We start from the raw sequence: 26,621 nt of genomic DNA, 5'->3' as shown, positions 1-26,621 counted from the left end.
AAAATGACTTCATCTTGCAGGTTTTCAGTTAGTGCTATAGGGAAGGAGCTCTTAAGATTTCTTTTTATGAATTCATCTGGTAGATGTATCGGAGAATAATTTCCCTCGTGAGACATCTCCTGCAGCTGTGTCTGCGATGTGAGACGGAGTTCGGTGCGGGGGTGAATTGAAGTGCACAGTGCGGTGATTTTTAGTTTCCCCCCTCAGCACAAGGCTGATTTCACCATGCTTTGCTGCAGTTAATGTGAAAATGAAGCAGTGCTACAGCGAGACCCAGGGCTGATGCCAGCGTGAAGAGCGCCTCTAGTGAAGTGTGTCAGGCTTGAGTACGTCTGTCACCAGGGGAGAGAATAATGTGCCGTGTGGAAGGTGTAATTTGCAGCGCTGATGGCATTGTTTAAAAAAAACAGTGGAAAGAGAGAAGCGGAGGTGAACTTTTGTGGCAGATATCAGAGCTGAAGAGCTCCCTGGATTGTCATAGAGAGCTCTGCTGGCAGCAAAATTGCCTGTGAGCGGATCGCTGCTGTGTGGGAGGGAGCCGAGGGCTTGTTTTTCTCTCTCTGCTTCATTCTCTCTGTTTCCTGAGAGGAGGGCTGGTGATAGAGCCGTGTGTGCTTCCAGGCTGTGGGCCGCCACCTGCTGTAATCTCAAGTGATATAGAGAGCAACAATCACGCCACAAATCACCCTGGCAGCTTCCTAACTCATTCAGTCGACTGGAAAGAGAGGGTTGGCCTTTCACAGCCCCAGTGTTGGTTTACTGCCCCAGGCTCCCCGCTCTGCCCTCGTGCTGACCTCTGCCGTCTGTGTGGGTTTGAGTGTCAAAAAATCAAGGCTGCCTGTGGAACTTGACCTGATGCACAGTGGAAAGATGACCTGACTACTATTGGCCTTTTGTGCATTCTGAGAAATGGCTGCAGTCAAGGACGGTCTTTGTTTCCTTAACAGGGGCTGCAAGGTCACAAAGAGGTCCAGATATATATATATATATATATAAATCCTTATTTTGGCTAAAACACAAACTTGATTCAGATCCAAACTTTCTAGCTGTTAATGTTTGGATGAATAAGACACAGATCTGAGAGGTTTAAAGCTGAGTGATACCTAATCAGATTCCAGCGGTTTCCCCTGTCCTCTTTGTTTTTCTTGGTTAACCATCCCCTGCTAGGAGCATTTAATGTATCTCTAAGGGGTAAAGGAAGCTCAATATCCTGTGCTGCGCAGAGGGAAGGCGCTCACCCCTCATCCCTCCTCCCCGTGGCTTGGACTACTGAGACAGAAGCTGTATTTCATGACCATGAAAGGGGCCGCTCCAGCCATACCTCATCTGCTGACACAGCCGAACAAAGGTTAACAAATCAAAGAAAGCGCTGGCTGATTTACTGCCTTGTTGTGGTAAACAATGGACCCAGCCACCATAGCCAATGAAAAATGGCCGCTTTTCCAATTGGAAATAGTTCAGAATCACATTTGAATGCTTGTATTGACTGCAGCTCGTCAGTCTTTATCTCGGCTGCTGGGGAATGTTTTTCCAGCGAAATTAGTCTTGCAAGAATTTGTACTTTCAATGCACAAGATATTTTCACTTCAGTATTTTTTCTGTTGAGAGCTCAACTTTTATGTTTTTTTGATAGTGCTAAGTGCACTGAATTAACTTGGGATCTAACATTCCCCAAAAGATGAAAAAAAACAACTATATATCCAAAGTTCTAGGCAAATAAGTGCATAAATAGTGAATGTGAGACCACAGGTTTAATGAGAAGATGCTGTGAATGGGTCTGTTGGTGCTGAAGGGGTACACACACACTCACTCAGCAGTGTAGGCAAGACTCCCTCTATCCCCTCCTGCAACACAAAGAGGTCATTCAGAGTTTGTTCCCTCAGTCCCTGAGGTTAGAGACTAAGTAAATCCATCCATCTTAATGCACTTATTTCAGCACCAGGAGAGCTGGAGGGAGACTGTGTAAACACTCCTATATCCGACATGCCACGCTAAACCCAAAGAGCCTGGAATCCATCAGGCCAAAATTAAAGGTCTACATCTCAAACACAAACATTTAAATGGGCTGAACTCTAGAGATCAAAGTGAAAGGCCTTAGATTTCCTGCCGGCCCCCTGTGTGTCTACCAAGCTGAGATATGTGGCGGTTTAGCAGCCCGTCAGCTTTGAATTGTGAGCAGCTTTATACACATCTCTTTACCTCACGTGTATAAGGCAATACTGTGGTTATTTTCCAATGCTCTGGGTAATGTAGAAGGATAAATGTAGGCATTCTCAGGGTAACAGATAGGATCATAAACCTTAATCTGGATCCATATAAATCCATTCGAAAGGTTTTTGTGGCAGAGCTTATTTTTGCAAGAATCGTCTCCTTTTGTCTTTTATTGTCACCGTGTCATATGCTGACACTGGAGATGTCACCAAGTAGTGAAAGTAAAGGGGAGGGAGGAGGTGTTGAAAGCACCACTCTCCTCATCCCAGGAGGGATTCTCCTGCCTTCACCACCAGCATCCACTGATCCAATGTGGCATTAGCCACTCTCTTGCCAACTGTGCAGCATTAACAGGGTCAAAGCACCACACACACACACACTTACCAAGACCCATCCATTCCCAGTGCACTGCTGGTGTGTTCAGGCCAATTATGCATGTGTCAGTCTTTAGTCCCTACGGCTGAGGTGACATTGCCAAAGAGGGAGAGCTAGCCGACCGCCTTAATGAGGCCTCATGGTGCCTTAGAGGTGTATGTGCGTATGAGAGAGTGAGCGCATGTGCGAATGCTTGCATAGTAGCAGAAGTGCTGGTTCTGAAAGATTCACACTTCCATCATGGTCAACCATCCGTGCCTGATGAACCTCTCACTTCTCAAGGTCTGTTGTTGGTGTTGTAGCCCCATGATGTAATTCCAGCAAACAGATGTTCGCTCTAGTGAATAACTTGAGGCATCTGTCTTAGAAACGCAGACACGTGTAGAACAAAGGAGATGGGATTAACGCAGTGGATAAGCAGATACACTGTGAAACGATAAAGCCGCGCTGTGTTGGTGTTGCTTTGAGCAGCATGAAGTAGGTTTAAATTTGTAGAGGAAAAAATAAAACACTCCAAATCTCCATGTTTACAAAACCACCAGCTTTGGATTATACGGTCACCAAGAGTTTACCAGATAAAACAATGGCAGAGTGCCATTTTTTATTGTTACTGCTATAAAGTATAAAATTCTTGATTCCAGCTGTTGGATCCCAGGATATGGAAGCTTTGAGTCAGATTTTGATGCTGTTGGTTATAAGGGAACCTGACAGGTGAACGAGTCTCTCTGTTTCCCTGTCCGTTCTTGTAATGCCAGAAGAGGGAAGGGAAAGTGTAAACATGGTCTGTAAAGACAGAAAAGCTAAGACCGAGCAAGACTCTGATCGGGATTGATGAAAGCAAGGCTTTAATTGCTCCCAAAAGAAAAGAGGTTAGCTTTTTCCCCCTTTTCACCCTCTCTGATTCTCATAAATATGCAGTGCAGCAATAAAGCCCTGATGAGCCTCAGGGCAGATTAGAGAGGACTACAGAGCAGGATCCTGGTTTGTTAGCAGATCTCTTGCATGTGTGTCTGCTCTGCACACGCATCGCAAGGCTTTCAGTTGTCTCAACATACATTTAATTCTTTAACCACAGACCATCGATTCCCCTCAACCACTCATGCGATGTGCTGGGAAGTTGTAGCTGCCAGACTTTTAGCTCAACATCACCCCCTTGTGTTGGGGGTGCTTTCATCGTTACCTCTGAGCAGAGCGGATGGAGAGGACGTGGTTTGTGGTGGAGGTTTTGCGTGTGTGTGCAAAGTTAGATTGGTATCCTGGAAAGGAAATTCTAAAGCATGTGCGTTTGATATAAACAACGTATAATGAACAGCACAGTGTTCCATTTTATCACCATCTTCTGGTTCATCATCACAGGCTTTTGGCCACTGTTCTTAGAAGCCTGCCCAAATCCATCAACATCCCTCAGACTGTCACCATCTGTTACAGATTAAGATGCTTCTGGAGGGAGCTATTCGATTTCACTGCTCTTGCATCCCCTCCTTGTTCCACGTGTCAGGTTTTACTGTAAACATTGTCGTACAAAAACCCGAATCCCAGAAGGGGGGTCGTTTCAAGCCAAGAGCAAACGGGCCGTTGCACCGGTACGGGCCGCATGTCTGGTTGAGCTCTTAACATGCTGGGAAGGGGGCTCTGCTGGGCCATTTAGAGGTAAAGCTGGGAAGCCGTGTTTTCTAAACCCTGCGCTCAGGCGGTGTGCAGTGTGGTGTTGTGATGCATGAATCCCCTGGCCAAGCCTGACACTAGCGAGCCTGTCTGAGCCCATGTCTTCACTGAGTAGGAGGCCGTAGACAGAGCCTGCATTGTTCGCCTAAAGTAACCCAAGCTCAGGGCAGCCTCTGCCCAAAGGGGGATATCAAGTTGTTCTCTCCCCACCAACACCACGATCCTAGCTTAAGCTCTGGGGCTTGACGAGGGAGCAGGGAGGCAGCTGACTGTTTGGACGACGGCACAGTTCAAATAAACATCTCAAATCCTAACCAGCCTCCCTCACACTAACCCTCCCTTGCCAAGTATTGCAGTTCCACAGCCATAGCTCATCACTGTGGAGCTTGCCAACAGCCCACAGCCAATTTGTGGTGTTATTTTGAAAAGCATGTTGATGTGGCTGCACTGAGGTTTCCTGACAGAAAGGGCTGTGAGCGAGAGAAGAGGGTGAGAACTCAGGCCTGTTCTAATTGTCCTGTTTCCCTTTTTGTGAGTGATGGCTACTTTTGCTACCACATCAGCAGACCACACGGCATTTCCAAGCTAAAGGGATGGAGGGATGAAAGTAAAAGTGTCTTGAAGAAGAGAGACGGCCATTACCAGCTTTGTTTCTGCCTCGGGTGTCCCGCTAATCTTACTGCAGTGAAACCTGAGCAAGGGGGTAATGAGACGGCACTTGACGCACTTGCACACACACACATAGACACACTGCCTGCTTCTGTAATGTCGGTGAAGGTTTAAGAAGAGAAAAGGCTACATGCAAATTGATACCTCACCAGATTTTCAGACATTTGATCCTTGCATTCAAGCTATTACCCCTCTGGAATGAGTTTTTTCTGAATCGTTTTAACACGGGGAGCTGGCTGTCTTGAATCTGATCCTCGCAAGCTGTCCGGTTGTGCTGTGTGGATGTGTGTAAAACCAGTTGGGCTTTCTGGGAGAGTGAAAGAGCCCCAGACTGATCACACTCTGGGGACAGATTTTTATCTCCGGCCCTCCGTGCCTCTCTCCCCAGTGAAATCACGGTGGTGTCAGCTCGAGCTGTCACCCTCCCCCTGCTGCAGGCCAGTTGCTCCCATACTTCGGCTCCTGGCTGAGGACAGAGAAGCCGAGAGCAAAGAGCGAGAGCATCGGAGAAGGAAAGAGGGCTTTTCTACTTGAAAAGGCAAATGAACAGAGTGTCAACAACCATTAATGTGACTAAAGAGTCTTGAAAATAAAATAAAAAGCAAACTATCACTTCAGAGGAGTCAGCTGTACAGTTCAAAGTCACCTCCTCCCCCATGGGCTGGGCTGGTTCTGCCCACTAGGGTTAGATGACAAGCTGATGGTGTTTCATGAAAAGCAGGCCAATACTGAGCAGAACCAAAGTGGACATGGTACTGCAGTACATGTTCCTCAACCAGGGTGGCATTGGACCTGCTGACTGGTAGAGTTTCCTATGTGAGTCTGTGTGTGTGTGTGTGTGTGTGTGTGTGTGTGTGTGAGAGAGAGGCAGAAACAGATGGGCGGGGGTGTTTATGATTGGGTGTGGGGTTTTTTATGAGCATGTGACTATAATTGAGAATAAGCATTTCAGTGTTTGAAGTCTGGCGGCTCTAAAGACTATTGTTGTTTCACTGTGCTGCCAGAATGACTGACAAGAAACATGTGTTGCAATGCCAGTCAGTGTGTTGTGAAATGCTCGAGCTGTGCTGACACATCCTGAGTTTTCTTTACTCTGCAAAGTCAGTTGTTGTTTTTACTTAGTTATTTTTGTTCTGACTGCAACACTGTAATGACATAATGATCTAATTTACATATAACCTTAGCTGCATAAACAGATCTTTGCATTTGCATTGATGTTTTTATATGGGAGTCAGTGACTGATTGTCGTTTTGTCCTGTGGTTGGCAGTGATATTTAACTTCACATGTTAGCACATATATTCAAACAAGGAAGAGACAATGGAAGCCAGTACCACTCAAAATGCTCTGGAGCTGAGCTTTTATGAAGCAGCCTTGATGATTTCACATTGTCTGCATGTCTTTAGTGAGGTGATGGAACACAGATTTTTCCTAAGAGTTTTTTGCTTTATTGCTGACAGTAAAAAGTCCACGAATGCAGCGGTTCAGTCTGAAAGCAGGGAGGACTGCAGATCTGCAAACTTTTGAGCGTTGGTCTTTGTGGGACATTTTCTCCACCATTCGTGAGAGAACTCTGAATTTAAAATTTGTGTCACAAGAAGGCAACCTGAAGGTAAAGCTATTCTTTACTAAATGATCTGAATATTAAGTAAGTCATGAGAAATTTTCCCACCGCCGCGCTTAAAATGGTGTCTAAATTGGTATGTGTTAAATAGGCGTAACTATCAGATTAAACTGGCACAGAGCTGACAGTTTCATGGCTGGCCTCTCAGCAGCTTTTACACACAACACGGCAACAAAAGCATCGGCCACCTACCACTTTTCACTCCTCACTAGCTGAGTTTTTAGACCATGTGAAAAGTCCAATCATCTGGCTTACGTACATGTGACATGTTTGAGGTCAATTAGTCTGGTTTGCTCTACACCTGCCTTGTCTCTCAGTGTAGCTTTACGCCGCTGTGACGGGGTGTGTGTTCTGGCCAATTGCTGTGCCTGGATTGATCTCACACATTACACGGTGCTGTTCTTTCAAAGCCTCGGGGAGTCTGGACATGACAGCCAAACCTGCAGAGAATCTGTCAGCCGCCAGCCTGAAGTGTCCCCATGAGATCTGCCCAGCGCAGACCCCTGGGGTAGCGTCTGGCCAGCTTTCCAACCCCCCTTTCTGCCGGTCACCTGTGCCAGCATGCCAGTCATCGAGTCCCTGCCTCAGCTCTTCTCCCATTACGTTCCCTACAGCCTGACCTCACACCCTCGGGGATATATAAAGATTTGCGCTCAAAAGGAGAGCTAGAAATGGGACACCCTGTTGCCACTGATCCCACAGCTACATCCTCATGTGCAAGTAAAGGTGGTGGGTGGTTTCGGGGGAAGGTGACCAAACATTTAGGCCCTGTGAGCATGTCTGTGACAGGGACATTTTCCACATGTTGTTAGGGTGAGAAGCAAGCAGTGAAAGCGAGACACAGATGCAGTTAAGAGCCATTACAGGAACAGCTGTAATCAGAGCTACTGTGGGTGGAAGAATATGTTCGCTGCAGCTCTCTGTCAGTAAATGGCTTCTTTATGACTTGAGAGAGGAGACAGAGCACATTCCCTCTACCAGACAGAGTATGCATGGAGCACAGATGGATACTAGCAAAGGTAGGACATCTGTCACTCATGTATTTTCCTCCTCGGTTTTCCTCTTTCCTTCTGTCCAAGTCTAAACATGTGTAAGTTCTCCTTCTCTGTGGTCCGACAGATGGTCCTTCATGACTTTGCATTTGTCAGGGGTGCTCAGAACTTTTAGTGCCGTACTAAGTCCAATTACCCCAGATAGCGCCCATTTCACCGTCTCAGACAGTCTTTCTCCCTTATGTCGAGGGTTAACCAATGGCATCACTGCATTTACGGACACTATTTATACTTGCATATGCACTTGCTTTGGCTTCCCAACTTGTTATACAAAATTCATAAACCAAATGAAACGGGGATAAAATATAGATGTTCAGAAAGGCAGCTTAACAACTCTCCCCTTGGGTCCCCCTGCTTTTTGGCCCTTAGCTCGATCCCAGCTTGTTAAAGCAGCAGTTTGTGTTACCGTGAGGTGATATCAGCATGCTGTGGTATTCTCACTGAAAGGCTACACATATCACGCTCTCACAGCCAGAGTAGTCGCCCTGCTCACCCAACCCCTCTCACCCCTACCATCAACTTTATTTCTATGGAGCTTCCCACTCTCCTTCCACAGCCACCCCCGCAAGTCGCTAATGAAACAGCTCCAGTACAAGACCCTCCACAGGGTGGGATGTCCAGGCTGTGTAACCCAGCACCCCTCAGCACCCCTCTTGGCTCAAACTTTAGAGAGCTGCTGACATGACAGAGTTTTGGAAAGACAGCAGGGGAGTGTGTATCATGGTCCGCCCAACTGGGGGGACGTCCAACAGGCATGCTTGTGCGCTGGGAACTCCTTGCTGAGAAGTTCTTCGACACCCTGGAGACGCAGAGAGGTATCAGTGTAGGTGGTGTTACTGCTCTTGGAGCAGCTAATGCTCTTAAAGTCTTGAGAGCTGAAGAAGGGAGGGATAAGGAGCTAATAGACTTGATATTCTCTGGAGGCTATGAGATCAGGGATAAAGCGTCCCCCAAAGAGTTTACTGCCACGGGATTGCAGCTCCTTTGTGAGCTGATATCATGGGGGCGAAGCGTGGGTCTGACCTCCTCTAGTTACTGCCATTATTTCTGTAAACCTTTGGTTTTCAGACTGTCCGTAGCATGACAGGTAAATGGAAGTAGAAGGGACTGTCCAATCCTGTCCACAGATGTGGAGCTGAAGCTGAAGCAACAATAATGCATAAAACTAACAATCAGTGCTAAGAAATGACACTGATTGTTGATTAGAAACTGATATCTAAATCATCTTTACTTATTGCCGTTTGTATGTGACTGCAAATCTATGAAGGACTACTGGACAGTTTTCTGCTTTTGTTAAGCCTCCTTGGTTAATATCCATTCTGAGAGAGGACTAAAACAAAACACCCTACAGTTCCACACATGGCAGATGTCCTTCATTAATATGAACTGAACTGTATTCCACTGAGAAAGACTCTCCTGAACAGGTGAATATTCAGTTTTCACCGACGCATTACAGTTTGTCTGTACCTAATAAACTGGACAGGTTTCTGGAAACAGTTACACAAACACATGGGGACAAAAGAAGGAAAAGGCTGTGGCGTGTATTGTCTTGCTTGGCAAGCTCAGGCAGAAACCGGTGGCCTGCTGTTTATTGTTTTCTTCTGTGTGGGAGGGAGATCTGTTAAAGATGTCTGCCATTAGTGCAACTGCAGGCTTCATTAAGAACAATAAACAGAGCACAGTCCCTCAACAAGGAGCTCTTGGGGAACATATGGTGAGTAAACCTCTCTAGAGGTCACACAACTGTCAACACTTGCTGCTTAATTACAACTCTAATTTCGTTGTCAAACAAAATCTGTAGAAAGAAGCAAGTTTTAGAGAGGTGTGAGTTTTGTGGTGCTTTCTTTTCTTCCTTTTGTTGCAGTAACTAAATGGTTTCCATTCTAAGGCCAGAGGCAAAATTATCTTTAGAAACACTCTGCAAAACTGGAATGTTTTCCTTTTAAGGCAGATTTTATTCAAACGGTTTCTAAAAGCGGAGTCCAGCACAGAGGGAGATCCTGATTGTAATTACTGTTTACTGTTACATACGCATGCAAGATGGAATTTTCAGTGCGGGCCATGAATTTTTATTCAGTGTGTTGAGCACTTAAATTGATTCAGCTTGAGCAAACCTGTCTCCCTCTGTTTATTTTTCAGTTCTCTGAGAAGAAACCGTATGTGTGCAGATGAAACAAAGTAAAGAGCAGTGTAGCCTCCCCCCCCAACAAGGCCGTCATTGTTTACCTTCTTTAAACCCTGCCTAACCAGCTCTGTACCAAATTTGTCAGGACCTCATGATTCATTGACATCACGCTGTGGTTTGGATCGAGTGGTAAAGCTGTTGCCTGATTCTGCTTACGGTCACAAAACAGGAAGGCAGATGGACAGTATGAGACAGAGACAGAGGAAAGGATTTAATGGGTGAAAGTGAATGAGTGGATCTTCAGCAGTCTCTGGCAGCTGTTAAAAGACAACTCCAGAGTTCTCAGCGCTTCTCCTTTGAATGTTTTCGTCTTGTTGTTGGTTTCGCAATTTCAGGCTGCAGATAAAGCGCTGAGAGTTTGTGAGATGAATTCCCTCACCCTTTCCAGCAGGGAAAATAAAGTTACAGATTCTGGATTCAGACTGTTTCCGTGACATTTGCTGCAGACATTCACGGTCCTTTGGAGAAATGTTTGGGCAGCTATTTGATGGATTGATCCCAGATGAATTGCAGTTAATTTTTATGTAGCTCAATCATCATGTCAGACTTTCGTCAGAAAGTTTAGACTTTGAACGCAGGAAACAACACACTTATCAACATGGTAACTGTAACCTTTAGCTCTGACACAACAAGCTGTGAATCTCTGACAGTTGTGTAAAACAAATCTCCATACGATTGTCCTCCAAGTGCCCACCCACCAGATGTTAACAGGACAGGACAGACCTATTGCATCCTCTAAAGAATATACTGAGCAACAGTGTGCTGGTCAAACAGCTGTTTCCTCCCACAGAAGGCTCACCTCTGCTCACCACACAGCAGTGACGCCCAGCCAGCAGTCGGGGCTCAGCTGCCCGTCTCACGGCTCCTGCTGTACGTGTTCGGTGGTTGGGTTTGTGCGATTGGAGTCATGCGACTCCTGCTTGGTTCAAATCCCATAAATTAGTATGAGGGTATAGAATGCATCAAGGGGCTATTTCGAGATGGAAAGAGTAACGACAAGGAAAGGAGGCTTGGCATGTTACAGAGGTCTCTGCGGTCATTAATTTGTCAGGAGGTTTCCAGACTGTCGCTCACGCTTACACGGGGATAAGCAAAACAGTTTGGGCTTGAGGTGGTCACCGATGTATTTTACAGAGGGGCAGGTGCCGCCCTTTCAGTTACTCTTTTAAAAGATGATGTCGTTGGCACTTGTTTGTTAATCATTTATGTGGGCCAGGCTGTATCCAGTGATGACACTGAAATGCGGTACGCTAAATTAATCCCCTCATGTGCTGCGGTTATGGCCTGACACTGTATTAACCTAATGTGCATCTCACTTTGCCAAGCATCCTGTCGCTCTGTGGATCACTGCTCAGTGTAAAGGTGGGTTTAGGATTTGACTCATTTGTCTCTCACATGGCTCCCTCTGTCCCAATACCTTGCTGATGAGGGGCCATAAACCAACACATATACAGGCCTATTAACCCCGAGGGCTTAATCAGAAGTAGATTAAGAGCTGCAAACAATAAGTACAGCTGCACTGCCAATGAGTTGTGGGACACTGCAGGACACTAACAACAAAGGTGAGATGAAAACGAATAAGAAAGAGGCCTGCATACCAATTAACTTCTTTATCTAATGTTACGGCAGTTTGGAACATTTTATGGGGCAACACATTTTTGATCCACATTTAAGAGTCTGTTTTACATCTTCACCATATCTAATCATAACAAGCTGCTGCAGGCTTTAACCATGCAGGGAGATGGAGATCAGAAGTGTAGGGGTGTGCTGCTAATGCATTGTGAACTGTGGGACATGCCTCACCCTCAGATAATGACTTATCCCCCAAGGTCCCCCACTGGTTCCCCTGACATCCAGCCTTAATGAAAGGCTTTCCAGCACGCACATCCACCCAGCTGACCCTCACAAAGCCGTCCTGTCCTCCCTTTACTTCTTAAATCCAGCTTTTGCCTCCCCAGCCAACACGCACACTCCCCCACAGGCCTCATTCTCGACTCTACGCTCGACCAAGCAGGGCGTGCTAGTTAGAAACTGCAAAACTACTGAAACACTGAGAAACAGCAGGGCTGTACATTTTGAGAATCCCTAGTGGGAATCGCGCTTATTTGTTTTTTAGGGATGAAGAAGACTAACAAATGAACCCTCGTGGGAGAGAGGCTGGCATACACTCCTCTTTTCTTCTTTCCCACTCCGTGTGGCCCTGGAGTGTTCATTATGACCAGAATAGACACCTTCTTTTTCGTGTGTTAGCACATTCTCAAAACAAGCTGTGGACCTCAGGGACCTCGAGGTGCAGCAGGAGACTTGGGAATTGGGAATTTCTTCTCTCCCCATCTGCTGTGGTAAAGTTGTTTGCCAGCAGCACTCTCTCTTGACCGCTAATAGCATTTGTAAGCGGAGAAGATTGACATGGATTAAGGAGACGTATAAAAGGGCTGCTGGGCTGTCTTTTTCATTGATGCACATGAGGGTAGCATTGACATGTTTACGTGGAGACTGCACACAGAAAATATGAGATATACTTCCTGTATAGGAGCTTGTTATCTGCCTGCGTTATTAGGGGGACTTTCTTTGTTTCTGCTTGCCCAAAGACGACTAACAGGAACTGTTTTAACGTGGCACAGTGTGCCTTTGTTGTCCTGACAGGTTGCCAGACCTCCTGCTCTCCCACACAGAACTGGCATCAATTGTTGTTTTTGTAGCTATTGATTGTGATCTTGCACCATAATTGACCTCCTTTAAACCTTAACTACAATACTGCATGCACCTGGGGCTGATAATACCTCACTTAGCATTTTAATCCTAATGATAGATGTTCTCCTAGAGCCCTGTTGGCTCAGCCTGCTCTCAGTGGAGTTGGTCTGGAGGGAGCAGTTTGTCAGGGAGATGGATCCCCTTGTGACAGGTGGCTGCTTTGCAGTGCAGGCTGTTGTCTCCACCCAGGGGAACTGCGGCCCATCTACACCTTTTTGGCAGGTAAAGGATTTAGCTGGCTTCACGAAGAAGGAGGAGCCCTTGCCAAACCCCCATGAGGCCCCGGAGCGTTAATTACAGTTTATGTATGCGCTGTCATCCCCCATGAGCCTCTCTACCTCTGGAGCTGACTGCTGATGTCTGAGCTCTCTGAACACCAAGTCCCTGCAGAGAAATACCCTGGATGGAGCTTATTATCCACTGTTCTACGTGACTTCAACATAGTAGAGTGATAATTACTCATTCTGTGGATTATATATGGAGTAGTCTATAAAATTTAGCCCACCTTGTCTGATGAGCATCGTCCTACATGCAAAACTGAATTTCTTATTACAGTGTTCTTATCCTCTAGTGTCCTTTTAATACACGCTAACACTCATTACTGTCAGTCTAGTTTCCAGGCGATAAAGAACAGATATTTCTAAAGATGAATATCAGAGCTGCCTTGTTTTTATCTGCAATAAATGATTGCACAAACTGTATGGGGAGGTAAATGGGAGAAAATCCAACGTTAACATGGTGCAATCAACATGCAAATATGGACACAATTCTGCTCCATTTAAATTCTGTACCGATCATTGTAAATAAATGTATGCAAAAATATGCCTGTTAATCAAGAGTATAAATAGTTTTTAAAGGAAAAAAGTTAGTTGAAATGAGGCTGTTTTGCTGTGTACTGATTTCAGTCAGTTAAAATTGTGTATAAATGAAACAAGTCAGTGTTAATAACACTTTTCTTAGAAAGGAAGCGGCCTTTGCTCATTTTTTTCACCCTGTTTTCCTTTTGTCTCTTTTACACAGTTCAAGATTTTGGCATCAATGTGCTCTCCACCAATGGCAGCCAGGAGCCTCACGGCCCAGGCCTCCTCAAGGTGTCAGGCCTAGAGCGGAGTCAGGAAAGGAGCCAGGAGAGTTGCAGAGACCCCCAGCCCCCTGCATCCAGTACCCCCAATCCACCGTTGCTCCCCCAAACCCTCACCCTGCCGCAGCCCCCGGTATCTGCCCCCCAGGCCTCCTCTCCTCTTCGAACCCAAACGAACGGCCCTGCCCAGGCTCCGGTTTCGACCCACTTGATCCCACATTCAGAGGCTCTAACCAGGCCTCAGACACCCGCAGCCCTGCCTCTTGCTCAGGGCCGAGAGCTTTTGCCAACCCCCCCTCCCCGGCCCCAGCATCAGCCTGAAACGCTGTCCCACGCCAGGCCGAGCCTTCATCCACACCCGCCATCTCCTGCCCTCACGCCCCACAACCCTCACCAACAGCACCCCAATCAGACAGGGCCTCACCGGCCCCCATCACGTTGCCACCCCCGGCCCCTTTCTGCCTACAACGGCCTCAATCTCAACGGTCACAGGTAATGCTTATGACATTTTGCATTTTAAAGAATATCCACATCTCACATGTCCTTCAGTTTTCTGATGTAGAAAGTTCATGCAGACTCTCACACTTGACAAACACTCGAACATCTCTTGAGCCTGAAGTACATGTAATGCCCGATCACTATGTAAATCAGAGAGAGCTTCAAGTTGCCAAGCCAGGCAGTGGCACTGATTATCAACAATGGAAATAGGGGGTCACACTGCGTACCTGGGATTTATTAGCAACTCACACTATCGGTGGAGCTCTTTGAATATAAAGAGCCCCACCGATCAATTCCATTTTGCTCCTTTTTTATGGATTATATCCATCTTGAGAAAAATTAAGGAATTCTTTACTGGTCCTGTTAATTTTCGAATGTTATGAAGAATTCCCAGTGGAGCTGCACTTTACAAGTTCAAAGTCATTTTTCGTTTGGTTGAATGTCCGCATTAGTTCATTATGTCCTGCATCATTTGCGAAGCAGTACCGCCTGTAAGTCTCTTCATATTATGAAGATGGCTTCTTCAGAATCCGCTCAGTCCCGGCAACAGCTTTGCCTCGCAGGCTCTCGGGACTTGGCTTTGCCTGCGTCTCCCTGTGCCAGGCCTGCCAGCCTGCCAGCGCACCAACATGGCCTGGCACCCGCTGTGAATAATCACGGCCAGGGCCCACAGCGAAGAGCAAGCGCCGCAAATGAGCTTTTAGGCTTAAGCTTGGAACTGTGGAGACGCAGGCTCTGTGACTGCCTCCGGGGAAAACCCACACACGCTACAAAAGGCTGTTTGCTTACACATGCGTACACACCTTCTATCCCTCTCATCCTATTTCCGATGCACATGTTCACTCCCTGGCTCTGGAGGAAGGGCCTTAACAGAGGCTGTTCAAAGACAGATGCTCTTTCTGTTATGTTTGCCAGCGGTGATTTATTTGCATCCAAGGGTGTTGCGAATGTGGTGTTTTCGCGTATCGTTTTTGCCCTGGATTCTGCGAAGCACAAGAGTGAGGCAGGGAGGCGCAAATGGAAGGCAGTTGAAGTGTGAAAACATTGTGCTGGGAATTGACGTTGGAACAGATGGAGATGAGGGGATGTGCAGGAACAAGTGTTAATTTTGCCTGATCACGCCTGGCTTAACCTGGCGCCTTTCTCTTGTTTCTCTATCTTCACAGCAGCAGCAGGAGCAGCACCCCAGGCACCAAGCTCCACGGGCCCTCTGCTCCCTCTTTACACCTTCCCCACCACCCGCCTGCTCCTCCACTGGCAGCAGCAGCCTCTACTTTCCCCCTACCTCTGGCTGCTAACCAGAGCACCCCCCACGGCTTCCCCTCTGCCTTGCAGTCCTCGCCTCACCCACATCACCCCAATATGTTTGCGCCTCCAGCGGCATTGCCTCCACCACCACCACTGACGTCTAGCACCCTGCCAGTACCCGGACATCCTGCTGCTGGGAGTGCCTACTCAGGTACACCTCCCCTCCCCACCCCCCACGCCTCGTAACATCAGTTAGGCCAAAAAAAAAAAAAAAAAGCCATATCCTATTTTAGCCGGTTATTGTATCATGTTGCCAGGATGTGGGAGACATATGAGAAGTAGCCAAATAATTATTTGAAAGCATGTGATGTGCAGAGACAGATGCTTAGGCAGAATGTTACGGTGGTAATTATTTAAAGAAACAAATAACTGAGTTTCCACACGATTATCCACGTGTACTCCATGCCTCGGGTGTTGGGTGTTTAAAGTCCTGCAAACACTTCAAGTTCTGACTGTCACGCTGTGATTCATCAACTGCCTACATACCAGTAATGTCCAACAGCACATCATAGCTCACTGCAAAAGTGATTTCAGGCCCTGCGTATTTCCACACAGTGCTGTCCTGCTAAATGTCAGGGTCAGTGTGTGTGTGTGTGTGTGTGTGTTTGTTGCCTTTAGCAATGTTCCCAGAACTTCCATTTTCACCTGGAACGATTTTCATGAGCAAGAAATCAATTTCTTCTACATAGAATGCAGCGAGCTGGATTTTGTTCAAAAGATACTAATGAAATCTTTATGAGGAGAAAATTCCACCCACACTCCCAGCCCAATAAAGTGAGAAATGAATGCAGAAAATATCATAGCCGGTCATTGTGGAATAGGAAGGGTAAGGTTACTCCGGGGGAGATGTAATATTTCAAAGCCGGTTTTGTTGAAGTTAGACGAAAAGGCTATGATTACTTGAAATCCATTCTTTCTCCACAGGCTGCATAAAGGTTATTAGAACAACAGATTCTGTTGCCTCAGAAGAGCTGTAGTGTATAAAATCCCAGCATTTGACAGGTCCAGCAGTTACAGTTTTAATCATTTTGAGCTTCGCTTAAATTCAAAATGACAAGCCGATAATCACATTAATTTCCTGCTTGTTTCCTTCTTTGATATAACTTTAACATGGTTTCTGATTGTTTGCAACTACTTTCCCTAATCAAAAACACTAATAATAGGGAAATGAGAACAAAAGCTTTCTCGACTTGGTGTCTGTGGTAGTTTCTCTGTATGTTCAGAGACCTCTTTCCTCATCTCTTCTCTATTTCTTGTCTCCAGAGCAAGACCTTCTTCGTCAGGAGCTTAACACCCGTTTCCTGGCCTCTCAGAACGCGGACCGCGGCGCCTCGCTTGGCCCCCCGCCCTACCTGCGCACCGAGTTCCACCAGCACCAACATCAGCACCAGCACCAGCACCAACACACGCACCAGCACACGCACCAGCACACCTTCACGCCCTTTCCCCACGCCATCATGCCCACCCCAGCACCGCCCATGGTGCGTACCCCTGCCAGAAATGTGAGGATAAGTAGAACACACCTATTTTGGTTGGAGGGGGTCAATTCTCGCTCATCTAAAAGTTTCTATGCTTTTATTATAATAATAGCTTTTTACACAGGAGTGGGCGGCATGGCACTGAAAATGTTTTTACTTTGTGGTTGTGAGAGCAAAGATTTTACACAATCTGGATGTGTGTGTGAGCAGCAGGCTGTGGGGACCTGTGGGTTTCTGTGGCGGCTTTTCAATGGTGACCATGTGTGTCCTTCCAGTGCCTTTATCCTCCCAGAAAGCCTTTCTAATGTTTTCCCTGGCATACTTTAAAACTCCACACTTGAATGCTGTTATTTTCTAAATTGGCAATAACTTGCCCAAAGCATGTTAACTTCAGAGCCAGCTTTCAGAACATAATACTCTTAATTCATTCTGAATTTAATGACATCATTTGGTCCTGTTTGGGGGTTTTCATTACTGGCAAATGTGTTGCATTTAAAACGCCCGCTGTCTGTCGGGAGCGACCACAGGCGATGGGTTCCTCGACCTAAAACTCACATAAACACGCACACATTCATAACTGCCTGGCCCACAGAGCATTCGCTTGGCTCTGATGATACCTCAAAGGCATCGTGGCGAGGCCTCTGACAGCTAATGAGGCCATAAAAAGGCTCTTTATGGCTGCAGTGTTTAGTCTTGACTGCGGAAATGTTCGCCTTGAGCCTGCAACCAAATGAAAGCCAGCCCACACTAGTTTACAAGGTCTTCACATGATCACAAAAAGGGGGAATAAAAACAGGCTAGCTTTGGGAGCGGGGGAACTAGAATCTCATTTGACATCTTAGATCTTAATCTGTGTGCATGTTCTTAGTTCTGAAACGCACTTTGTGATGTATTTTGTACTGGCTTCAAATGAGAGAGATCCGTCTCAACCCTGTGACGTTGTGTTTGTGCAGGTTTTCCTCTCCTCTGTGTCTCTGTACTTAGCTCTCTTTCATTTCTCCTACAGTTTGAGAAATACCCAACAAAAGTTGACCCCTTCTACAGACACAGTGTGAGTTTCCCTACTGCATACTGTCTAGCTGCATAGCAGTTTGTTGCTTTCCCATTCTGCCACTGCTCCCCATGAAAGTTGGCGTCTCAACTCTCTTTACATGCGTGTGCTTGCGTGTGCATGTGGTACATTCCATGCAATCACTCATCTGCTTCTTAATGGCGACTGTAAGCTGTTCCATTTCACCCTTCAGCCACAGCTAATGTTGCGATTAGTGAAACAATCACAACATTAGATGCATGTGCACACTGTGCCCGACAATGAGACTTGTACATGATGTTTAAATCTAAAGACATTACAGATGAGACTGCTTTAACACAAAAAAGGGATACTTTATACTAACGAATATTACATTTTAATATCATAATTGTGTATTTTCATGCAGATTGACCCTGGACTGTTTTTAATGTTTAGTTTCTTATCATCTCTACACTGTTCTTATGGTACGAGCAGAAAACCTGAAACAGGTTAAAGTATGATGCTCAAGATAACACCAGTGTTCTGAAAAAATCTAAAGTATCACCTCAAATACGAGTTGTTTTTTTCCTACTCCTGCTGCAGCTCCCATGTTTTTGGCTAATATCACTGGCAAAAGTAGTCAATTCCCCCTTGTTTCTCTCTCAGCACTTGCTTGGTTTACATTTACATTTTCTTATATTAAAATATTCTGCTTTCCATATCAAAGGGGTGCGTTCTTCCCTTTTTTTAAGATCCAGTTTAAACGAGCAGCTTGTGAAACATGTAGGCAATCATTTGTAACGTTTTACATTTAAGTGGTCCTGGAAAAGATCTGATTAAATTTTGGAATGCTGAATGTCTGTCGCTACGAGCCATTTGTTCCATCTACACTGCCTCATAAAGCTGGTATCCTGACTCTTGCTTACAGACTGAATAACCTCTCACTTCCTCTCCGTCGTTTCTTCTGCAGCTCTTCCACTCCTACCCACCAGCCATGTCTGGCCTTCCCCCAGTCATCCCCCCGACCGGGCCCTTCAGCTCGCTTCAGGGCGCCTTCCAGCCCAAGGTACCGTAACACACCAACACACCTACACTCATCCAAAGTGAAAACAGGAGTTATCCATGTTGATCCATGTCTGGTGTTCTCTAGACCTCTAATCCACTGGATGTGTCCACCAGACCAGGAGGTGTCCCACACACATTCTTACAGAAAGACCCCAGGGTAAGAAAATGCAGCAATCAGTGTCTAAGAAAAGCCTTTTAGCCGTCAGATTCCTGTTTTCAACACTAGATGATGCCACTGTAAATATTTTATACGCAATTTGCCACACAGGAGGAGCCCTGTTTAACACCCATGTGCAAATGTCTACTAAAATGTTTATTTTAACATTTTAATTGGGTTTATAATTAATGCAGCACACACGGCTAATGTGATTGACAGAAAAATAACACAAGCTTTTTTTTTTTGTCCCTTTCTGTAGCTAACAGATCCTTTTCGGCCCATTCTTCGGGTGAGTGCTCTCCGTCTCGTACGTTTCATCACACACAATAACAGCTTAGATGCCTGAAGGGTTTTTTGCTAATGGAGTTGATTTTGTTTAATCAAATGAGTGATGCACTTGGAGGCTGAGTGTACGAGTTTATAAAAAGATTAATTTTATAGAGCGGTGCAGAATCTGCTTTTGGAAAGGCTGTTTTCGGACAGATTCACTGCACTGGTTGACAGTTTCGTCTGTCACACGATACATCCGCATCATAGACCAGCATATATTTAGTTATTGTGGTTAAGACCGCTTTGTTATAGCATGAAAACGGGAAGGATAGGATCCTGTCATGCAGTCAAGGTGGGTTCATAGTTAAGAGAAGCGACTCTGTGAGGATTAAAAAATAATGTAGGCTGAGGCTGTAGCACCATATACATTAAATCCAGGCCTCATGAGCTTGAATATTAGATATTTTAGAATTATGATACAATAATTGCATCCTTCATTGTTTTAAATGCAGAAGGAAAAAGAGGTGCTCTTTTAGATAAACATTTTTAAACCATCTAACAGCCTTTCACGGAGTGTATTTTTACATCTGAAAGACTCTGGGATGCCTCATTTGAACCCAGTAAGCTTGGTGATCCAACTGACCTTTTGGCAGTAAATCTAATCACTGGTCAGAGGTTCCATCCAGTTTGTTTTCTTAAGCGTTACACAAGTTTTACAGCCTTTTCTTGTCCTTGTTTTAACTTTATGAAATGTTTTTTATGCAATCAAATACAAAATGAGCCTCTATTTGTCAGAAAACATTTCTTCTAGGTTGTAAAATGGTGGCAGCACTGACCTTACTGTCTCTTGGTTACAGAAACCTGGGAAGTGGTGCGCCATGCATGTCCATATCGCCTGGCAGATATACCACCACCAACAGAAAGTAAAGGTGAGGACTCATTGGACCAGTCTCTAAGAACTACTTTTCACTCCAATTACAGCCATGTCCCCTTCAACAGTTTCAAGCTTAGGATCTATCTGAAGAAATACACCAAAGGCACTATACATAGAGTGATACAGCAATGTTATGTATATGATGTGTTACAAGCATCATCAATCTCACTGCAGTGAAACAGGAACACGTCAAGCTGAGCTGAGGTGAGCTCATAGCTTATGTGAAACTTTATCATAAAGTTTGATGTACATTGTTCTGGATTTCAAACCAACAGAGAAAGTTGAGGTTAGTTTTGTATGAAATCCTGAGTTGAGCCTATAGAGTGATTCAATCATCTAGATGGTAGTCTGGCTTTGATTTGGTTCAGACGAACATGTTTACTTGCATTTTAAATGCCTTTGTGAGTATGTGGTGGAGAGTTGAAGCAACAAACTGATTTTTAAAAAAGAACTGTCTCTTTACTCGGGACTGGTCTGGAGCTCCTGAAACTGATAATATGAAGAAGCTTGTTCCAAAAGCTGCTTAGCATAACCTTTATGTAACCTGGTGTTCAGTCTTCAGAGAAGGGTACAGGAGGTCATTCCTGTTTTAATGAGTAACATCTGTTACTGTATGTTGTCAGATCATTTTCATTTTTAGGATTCATAAAGTATTCAATTCAGTTCATTCCACCCGAGGTAACACACGTTATAAACCGTACAGCTTTAATTTATTCTGCCTGCTGTATGCTCATCACTTCACTTTTATCTGACCGTCTTAAGCATCCTCTTCCAATTCTTTTCTGTGCTCGTATTATTAATGTTCTGAATTGATTATCTGTGTTGTAAAGTATTTTTTAATTCAATATATAATAATAGTACAGGGTCATCTTTAAATACCAGTGTGCATGTCAAGGTAGATCTTAACTGTGATGCAGTGTCCCATAACCAGCTTATGAAATACCACACTGTTGTATAGAGAGGTTTTACATGTGTTTCTTTGTCGGTCTGGCGTCTTCCAGCAGCAGATGCAGGTCGACCCTCACAAGCTAGACTTCGGCCTCAAGCCCGAGTTTCTGAGTCGACCTCCGGGCCCCAGCCTCTTTGGCGCCATCCATCACCCCAGTGACTTGGCACGGCCTGCCACGCTCTTCTCCGCTGCAGGTGAGTGTATGTGGCATCTCTCTGCAGAAAGACCAATGGTTAACAGCTGAAGTCGGCTGCGAACACCCACAGTGTTGCAGAAAAAGTGACCCAGATCTGCTAAATTGAATACATTTTCCTTTGCCCATACTTCACCTCTCTGCCAGAGTTAATAATGCAATCTTGCTAACAGGTACAGACAAGTTAGACACTGACACTCGGGACAGTATTAGTCATGACATCTGTGTCTTCGTGGCTCTGACGGCCCGTTGAACTGCAGCCCCACGCAAACAGTCGCAGTACAGCAAAAGTGATTCCACAGAGCACTGAAAAGTAATGAGAAAGGCTCAAACATGTTTTGCTGGTGACTTGCGTCACCTTGCAAATTAACTAATTCAGGGAAGAATTGGACGTGCAGATGTTGCTTGATTAAAAGTCAGGAACCACGTTGTCAGTGAAATCTTTCAGTGGATGTTTGATGGACTAACATTCAGAAGCCACAATGTAGAAAACAAATCCACTTGTCATCTGTAAACCACTCTACCCGGCTATATTCTTGAGGGGAAACCAGACAAACACCAATGTGTTTACCAGGTTTTATGTTTTCTCGTAAATCTAACTAACAATAACTTCTAAATTACTTTCTTATTGTTACCATATTGTGTTGATACTTATTTACCATCAGCCACTAGTTTTGGACTTCAGAATCTTCTGTAAAACTGTTTCACAGTCCACGGTTGTCTTTACCCCAACAGGACCTACGCACCCATCAGCTGCTCCCTTTGGCCATCCGCCCCACCATCCCGGAAACTTCCTCACCCCAGCGTCACATTTAGGTAAGAAAACTTTTCACTTTGGTTGGTTTAACACACAAAACACATGTAGACTGAATGGTCAAACTCCCATGACCCCCTCAGTAACAAAAGCGAAAACCACACTGCTGCTCCTCAATTCAAGGTTTGACAATCGGTCAGAGCCTCCTCTCTAAGACCCTGGAGTGAGCTTTCATATACATAAATACACGCAATAACAGTCATTACTCACTATATAGTCCATACACACACATGCTAAGAGCTGCAGATGTTTATGGCACAGTGTGGCTAGCAGTGAACTTATACAATGACTAAAAATTGTACAGTGTTTAGCTGCCTTTAGTTTCAGGAAATTAACATTTTTAAATCGTTTTGCCTCTGTGTCATCCTTCAGAGCCTTTCAGTAGGCCTTCATCATTTGGAGGACTGGGGTCTCTCAGTTCATCAGCCTTTGGGGGGCTGGGAAATCCAGCACTAAGTAAGTTTTAGCCTCATGAATAATACTATTAGTTCCACACCAACATTCAGTTTGATTCAAATAAGTCATTAATACACAGTGTTTGTAATGTTTCCATGTTAATGAGCATCGTAAACTTATCATTACCTTTATATTCTGAACATAAGCAGACTAGGATTTGGAAACAGATGCACTGGAGAAAATTGTTGAGATACGCATTTAACTTGGGTACCACTGTTTTTTCCACGTGTTGAATCCCTAACAGCGGCCAACTCCATGTTTGGCCATAAAGATGGCCCCAACCCACAGCAGCACTTCAACAGTAACAGCGGCCACCAGGAGCCGTGGAACCGCCTGCACCGTACGCCGCCCTCCTTTCCCACGCCGCCCCCTTGGCTAAAACCCGGAGACTCTGAGAGGAGCGCGTCAGTCAGCTCACATGAGAGGGACCGAGACTCAGACAAACGGGACTCGTTGGTCAGTAAAGACGACAAAGACAGGTGGGTGCCACTTTCGCATTTCCATTTTTCAAAAAAAAAAACATTGAGATAAACGGGAGTTTGAGTTGATTTCTGGATTTGTTGGACTTAAAGCACATTTAAGCTCATGAATCTCTATATCCATCAGGAAAAAAGTATTTGATTTGGAGGGCTTCTCTTTGTACTTTCAGGGACTCTGTAGAAAAGCGTCATACGAGCCATCCATCCCCAGTCCCCGTCAACCTCCTTGGTCACAACCGGCCCTCTGAGCACCACAGGAACCACCTCCCTCCTACTTCCGGAGAGCCTCAGAGGGACAAGGACAACAAGGCCAAAGACAGGGAGAGGGAGCACTCAGACTCTTGGAAAGACAACGGTACAGATGACCACAAGCTCAAAGACAACCAGCACAATGACAAGGACACACCTGTTATCCATGACGGCCGAGTGTCTGAGGACAAAGTTTCCAATAGGGGAACAACGTCGCCCTATGTTCGGCAAACCAGTCTGGAACGTCCCAACAGCGGCCTGAGCAGGGAGGTCCTGGAGAAGAAGGTGGAACCATCTTATGATCACCAGAAGAAGAACAATGAGGTGAAAGTGAAAGAGGAGAGGAAGGAGGAGCAGGACGTAGTCATGGAGAGAGCAAATGAGCACCCATTACAAGCGTCCTCCACACCAACCCTCCACCCTCCCTCCTCAATGCCTATGCCCATGGGCATGGCTGGTGTCCACCCCATCACCAGCATCAACAGTCTAGAGAGAACTCGTGTTGTGGCACCCTTCATGGGCATCAGCCCAATCCCAGGAGCTGAGAGGTTTCCCTACCCTGCCTTTCACTGGGACCCAATGCGGGACCATTACAGGGGCCTGGACATTCACAGACGGGACCCTTTGGCTAGGGACCTGCTCCTGAGGAATGATCCTCTGCACCGGCTGGCAGCACCACGCCTCTATGAGGCAGAACGCTCCTACAGGGACCGTGAACCTCATGACTTTAATCGTGAACACCCTCACCCTCTGGCCCTAGAGCACAGGAGGGAACAGGAGCGCGCCCATCTGGAAGAGCGCGAACGCCTCAACATGCTCAGAGAGGACTATGAGCATGGCCGTCTTCAACCCCCAATGCACCATCCCTCCCTTGACGGACACCTTCACCACCCTGCCCCAGGCCTTATGGCCCCTGGACTTCCAGGTATGCACTACTCAAGGGTGAGTCCCTCGGCTGCAGCCGCTGCCGCAGCAGCCGCTGCCGCCCATCAGAACAGTATCATGAACAAAACACCACCCACTGCATCTTTGAGTGCCCCGCCCCCTCTCATCCCCACACTGGGTGCCCGGCCCGGCTCACCCAGACGGACTACTCCCTTGGCCACCGATATCAGAGACAGATCGGCTCACAAAGACATTGAGGCACGGTGAGCTGAGCCTCAGCAGACTCTGTGCCCCTGCAGCCCTGTGCCTCACCAACACTGAACTCTCACCAAGCACTTAGCTTTGGACAAAGCAAGACTGTAACATAGCTGTGAATAATTTATGTAGGCAGAGACATGCCTACACAATGAATAGTTTTTTTTTTTGTATAAACTACAAAAAGGATCTTTTTTCCCCCCCTCCCCAATTTGCCCCAGCTTTTTGTGTGCATTCTTTCTCCTGCATAGAAACGTGATGTGGAGTAAGACTAAATAATTTTGGAATGTACAGGTACTTTAGCACTGACAGACATATGTAGATAACGTGTACAGTCGCTGTGCTCACTCTGTATGGATTAAAAATCATGGTACAAATATGCAAAAGAGTGTTTTGAAAGCTTTACTTTGAATAAATGTAAATATAGGAGTATTAAGGCTGTGATTCAGAATGTGCTTTTTGCAATTTTTTTCTTTTAAATTGACAAACGATTAGCATGTACCAGAGACCCCATATTCAACTATGCAACAAATGTCTGGGTTCCCTTTCTGAAAGCGGGCCTTCTCAGCACTGCTGAATGAGCACCGATAAACAAACAAGGCTGCAATCTCTTCACGACTCAAGACAGAGGCGAGCTTTAACTGATCCACACAGCGTTTGGAGAATGATTTTATCAAATGATAAATTGTAGTGACAATCCTAGATACAAATACTGAATTTCAAAAGGATTTCTTTTTAAATATAAAAAGCCAGCAGCACAAATGTTAATTAATTCTTCCGTCTCCTAATAACCATCACTCTTGTTCTGGGGAGAATGCAGCCGATTGGACATCATGACAGCCCATTAGCCCTATTGCAGGAGTGTAAAGTACGTGTTTTGGACATGAGTTCTGTTGGTCAACAGTGTATTAAAGTGCTTTCCTGAGTTGTTGTACCTACAAAATCAAAAGACGAAAAAAAGCAAGTCTCAACTATGGGCAGTTTGTTTCTAACTTGCAGAGATCTATTTTAGTAGTCCACTGAAGGTTTAGTTGTGCGCTTCGAACTCTGTGATATCATGTTGTGCAGTGTTTTTTTAATCCAACATAAAAATGTCCACCGGAGCCATAGTGGTTAGTCAATGCGTATTGCAAAAAAGATTGTTAAATGAGAAACTCTTTTTGCTGTTTACCATGTACAGGTGAAAAAAATAAAAAATAAAAAAAAAAGTCTTTCTAGATCATGTACAAAAATGAGAAAAGATGAAGCGACTGAATCTTCAGCATGCTCCTCATTTAAACTTGTGTTCTGTAAATTGTGCCATGTTATTAAAAAATGTGTACTAACTCTGTCTTTGGGCAGTTATTTCACCATGCATCGAGCTATAGTTCTAAGCTATGGGTATCATTTTTCCCACATCAAGAATCCACAGATAAGATGTAACGCCTCTCTGCTGACTTACGAGGAAACTGCCTGACAAGCCAGGGCTTGTGCTCCGTTCAATAACGGCGCTTTAAAAACATCCGCAGCCGACACTGATGAATCATGGCACAGTAACTGTGTATTCATCAGGAAGATGCAGGAGTTATTGACATTCCCATTACGCTGAATAACCACAGCATTCATGCACCCTTCTGTGACTGATGTTAAGCACTGAGTCACACAGGTCACGCATCAATCAAACATAGGCTCGATCCATTACTTGTGGGAAATGTGGGCTGCCTTTATTCCCTTCCTGGGACCAACACTTGTTTTCCTTTTCCCAGACAAATGTTTTAGAACAGGAGTTAAAAGGCTGAAACGGGACAAAAGGAAGATATACTTTCAATTTTGTATTTGTCTGCAACACATTCCAGAAAAAGTTGGGACTGTAAAGCTTAGATCACTTTGTAATGATGCCTCCTTAAGGCTTTTCAGGATTTTTTTTAAAAGAAATAGAAATGTTAAGAAAAATCAATTAAATGATTAAACATCAAATGCCAGAATAAAAAGGGCTGTCCGTTTGACATTTTATATATAAATCGTTGCA

General features: G+C 45.3%; 1 protein-coding gene across 7 annotated transcripts in view; it reads left to right on the top strand.

Moving 5' to 3' along the window:
* The window catches only part of auts2a (activator of transcription and developmental regulator AUTS2 a), a 278,438-nt gene extending 252,500 nt beyond the window's left edge, over positions 1-25,938 (top strand). For 2 of the 7 annotated variants that reach the window (XM_072374253.1, XM_072374259.1), the window contains 13 exons: positions 13,554-14,106; positions 15,279-15,571; positions 16,684-16,922; positions 17,905-17,949; positions 18,878-18,973; positions 19,058-19,129; positions 19,389-19,418; positions 20,257-20,328; positions 21,335-21,476; positions 22,211-22,291; positions 22,662-22,745; positions 22,978-23,224; positions 23,395-25,938. In XM_072374253.1, the coding sequence (XP_072230354.1) occupies positions 13,554-14,106; positions 15,279-15,571; positions 16,684-16,922; positions 17,905-17,949; positions 18,878-18,973; positions 19,058-19,129; positions 19,389-19,418; positions 20,257-20,328; positions 21,335-21,476; positions 22,211-22,291; positions 22,662-22,745; positions 22,978-23,224; positions 23,395-24,625 (3,185 nt within the window). In that variant the 3' untranslated portion in view covers positions 24,626-25,938. The remainder of the gene's footprint in view (positions 1-13,553; positions 14,107-15,278; positions 15,572-16,683; positions 16,923-17,904; positions 17,950-18,877; positions 18,974-19,057; positions 19,130-19,388; positions 19,419-20,256; positions 20,329-21,334; positions 21,477-22,210; positions 22,292-22,661; positions 22,746-22,977; positions 23,225-23,394) is intronic. The other 5 variants (XM_072374256.1, XM_072374254.1, XM_072374257.1 and 2 more) reach the window with 5 other exon arrangements.
* Positions 25,939-26,621: the final 683 nt, after the last annotated feature.

This window comes from Leuresthes tenuis, unplaced genomic scaffold (assembly GCF_036924035.1).
Source record: "Leuresthes tenuis unplaced genomic scaffold, fLeuTen1.0.hap1 SCAF_21, whole genome shotgun sequence".
NCBI classification, from domain to species: Eukaryota; Metazoa; Chordata; class Actinopteri; order Atheriniformes; family Atherinopsidae; genus Leuresthes; species Leuresthes tenuis.
Note: the sequence above shows the minus strand (reverse complement) of the source record. Positions and strands in the feature narration are given on the sequence as shown.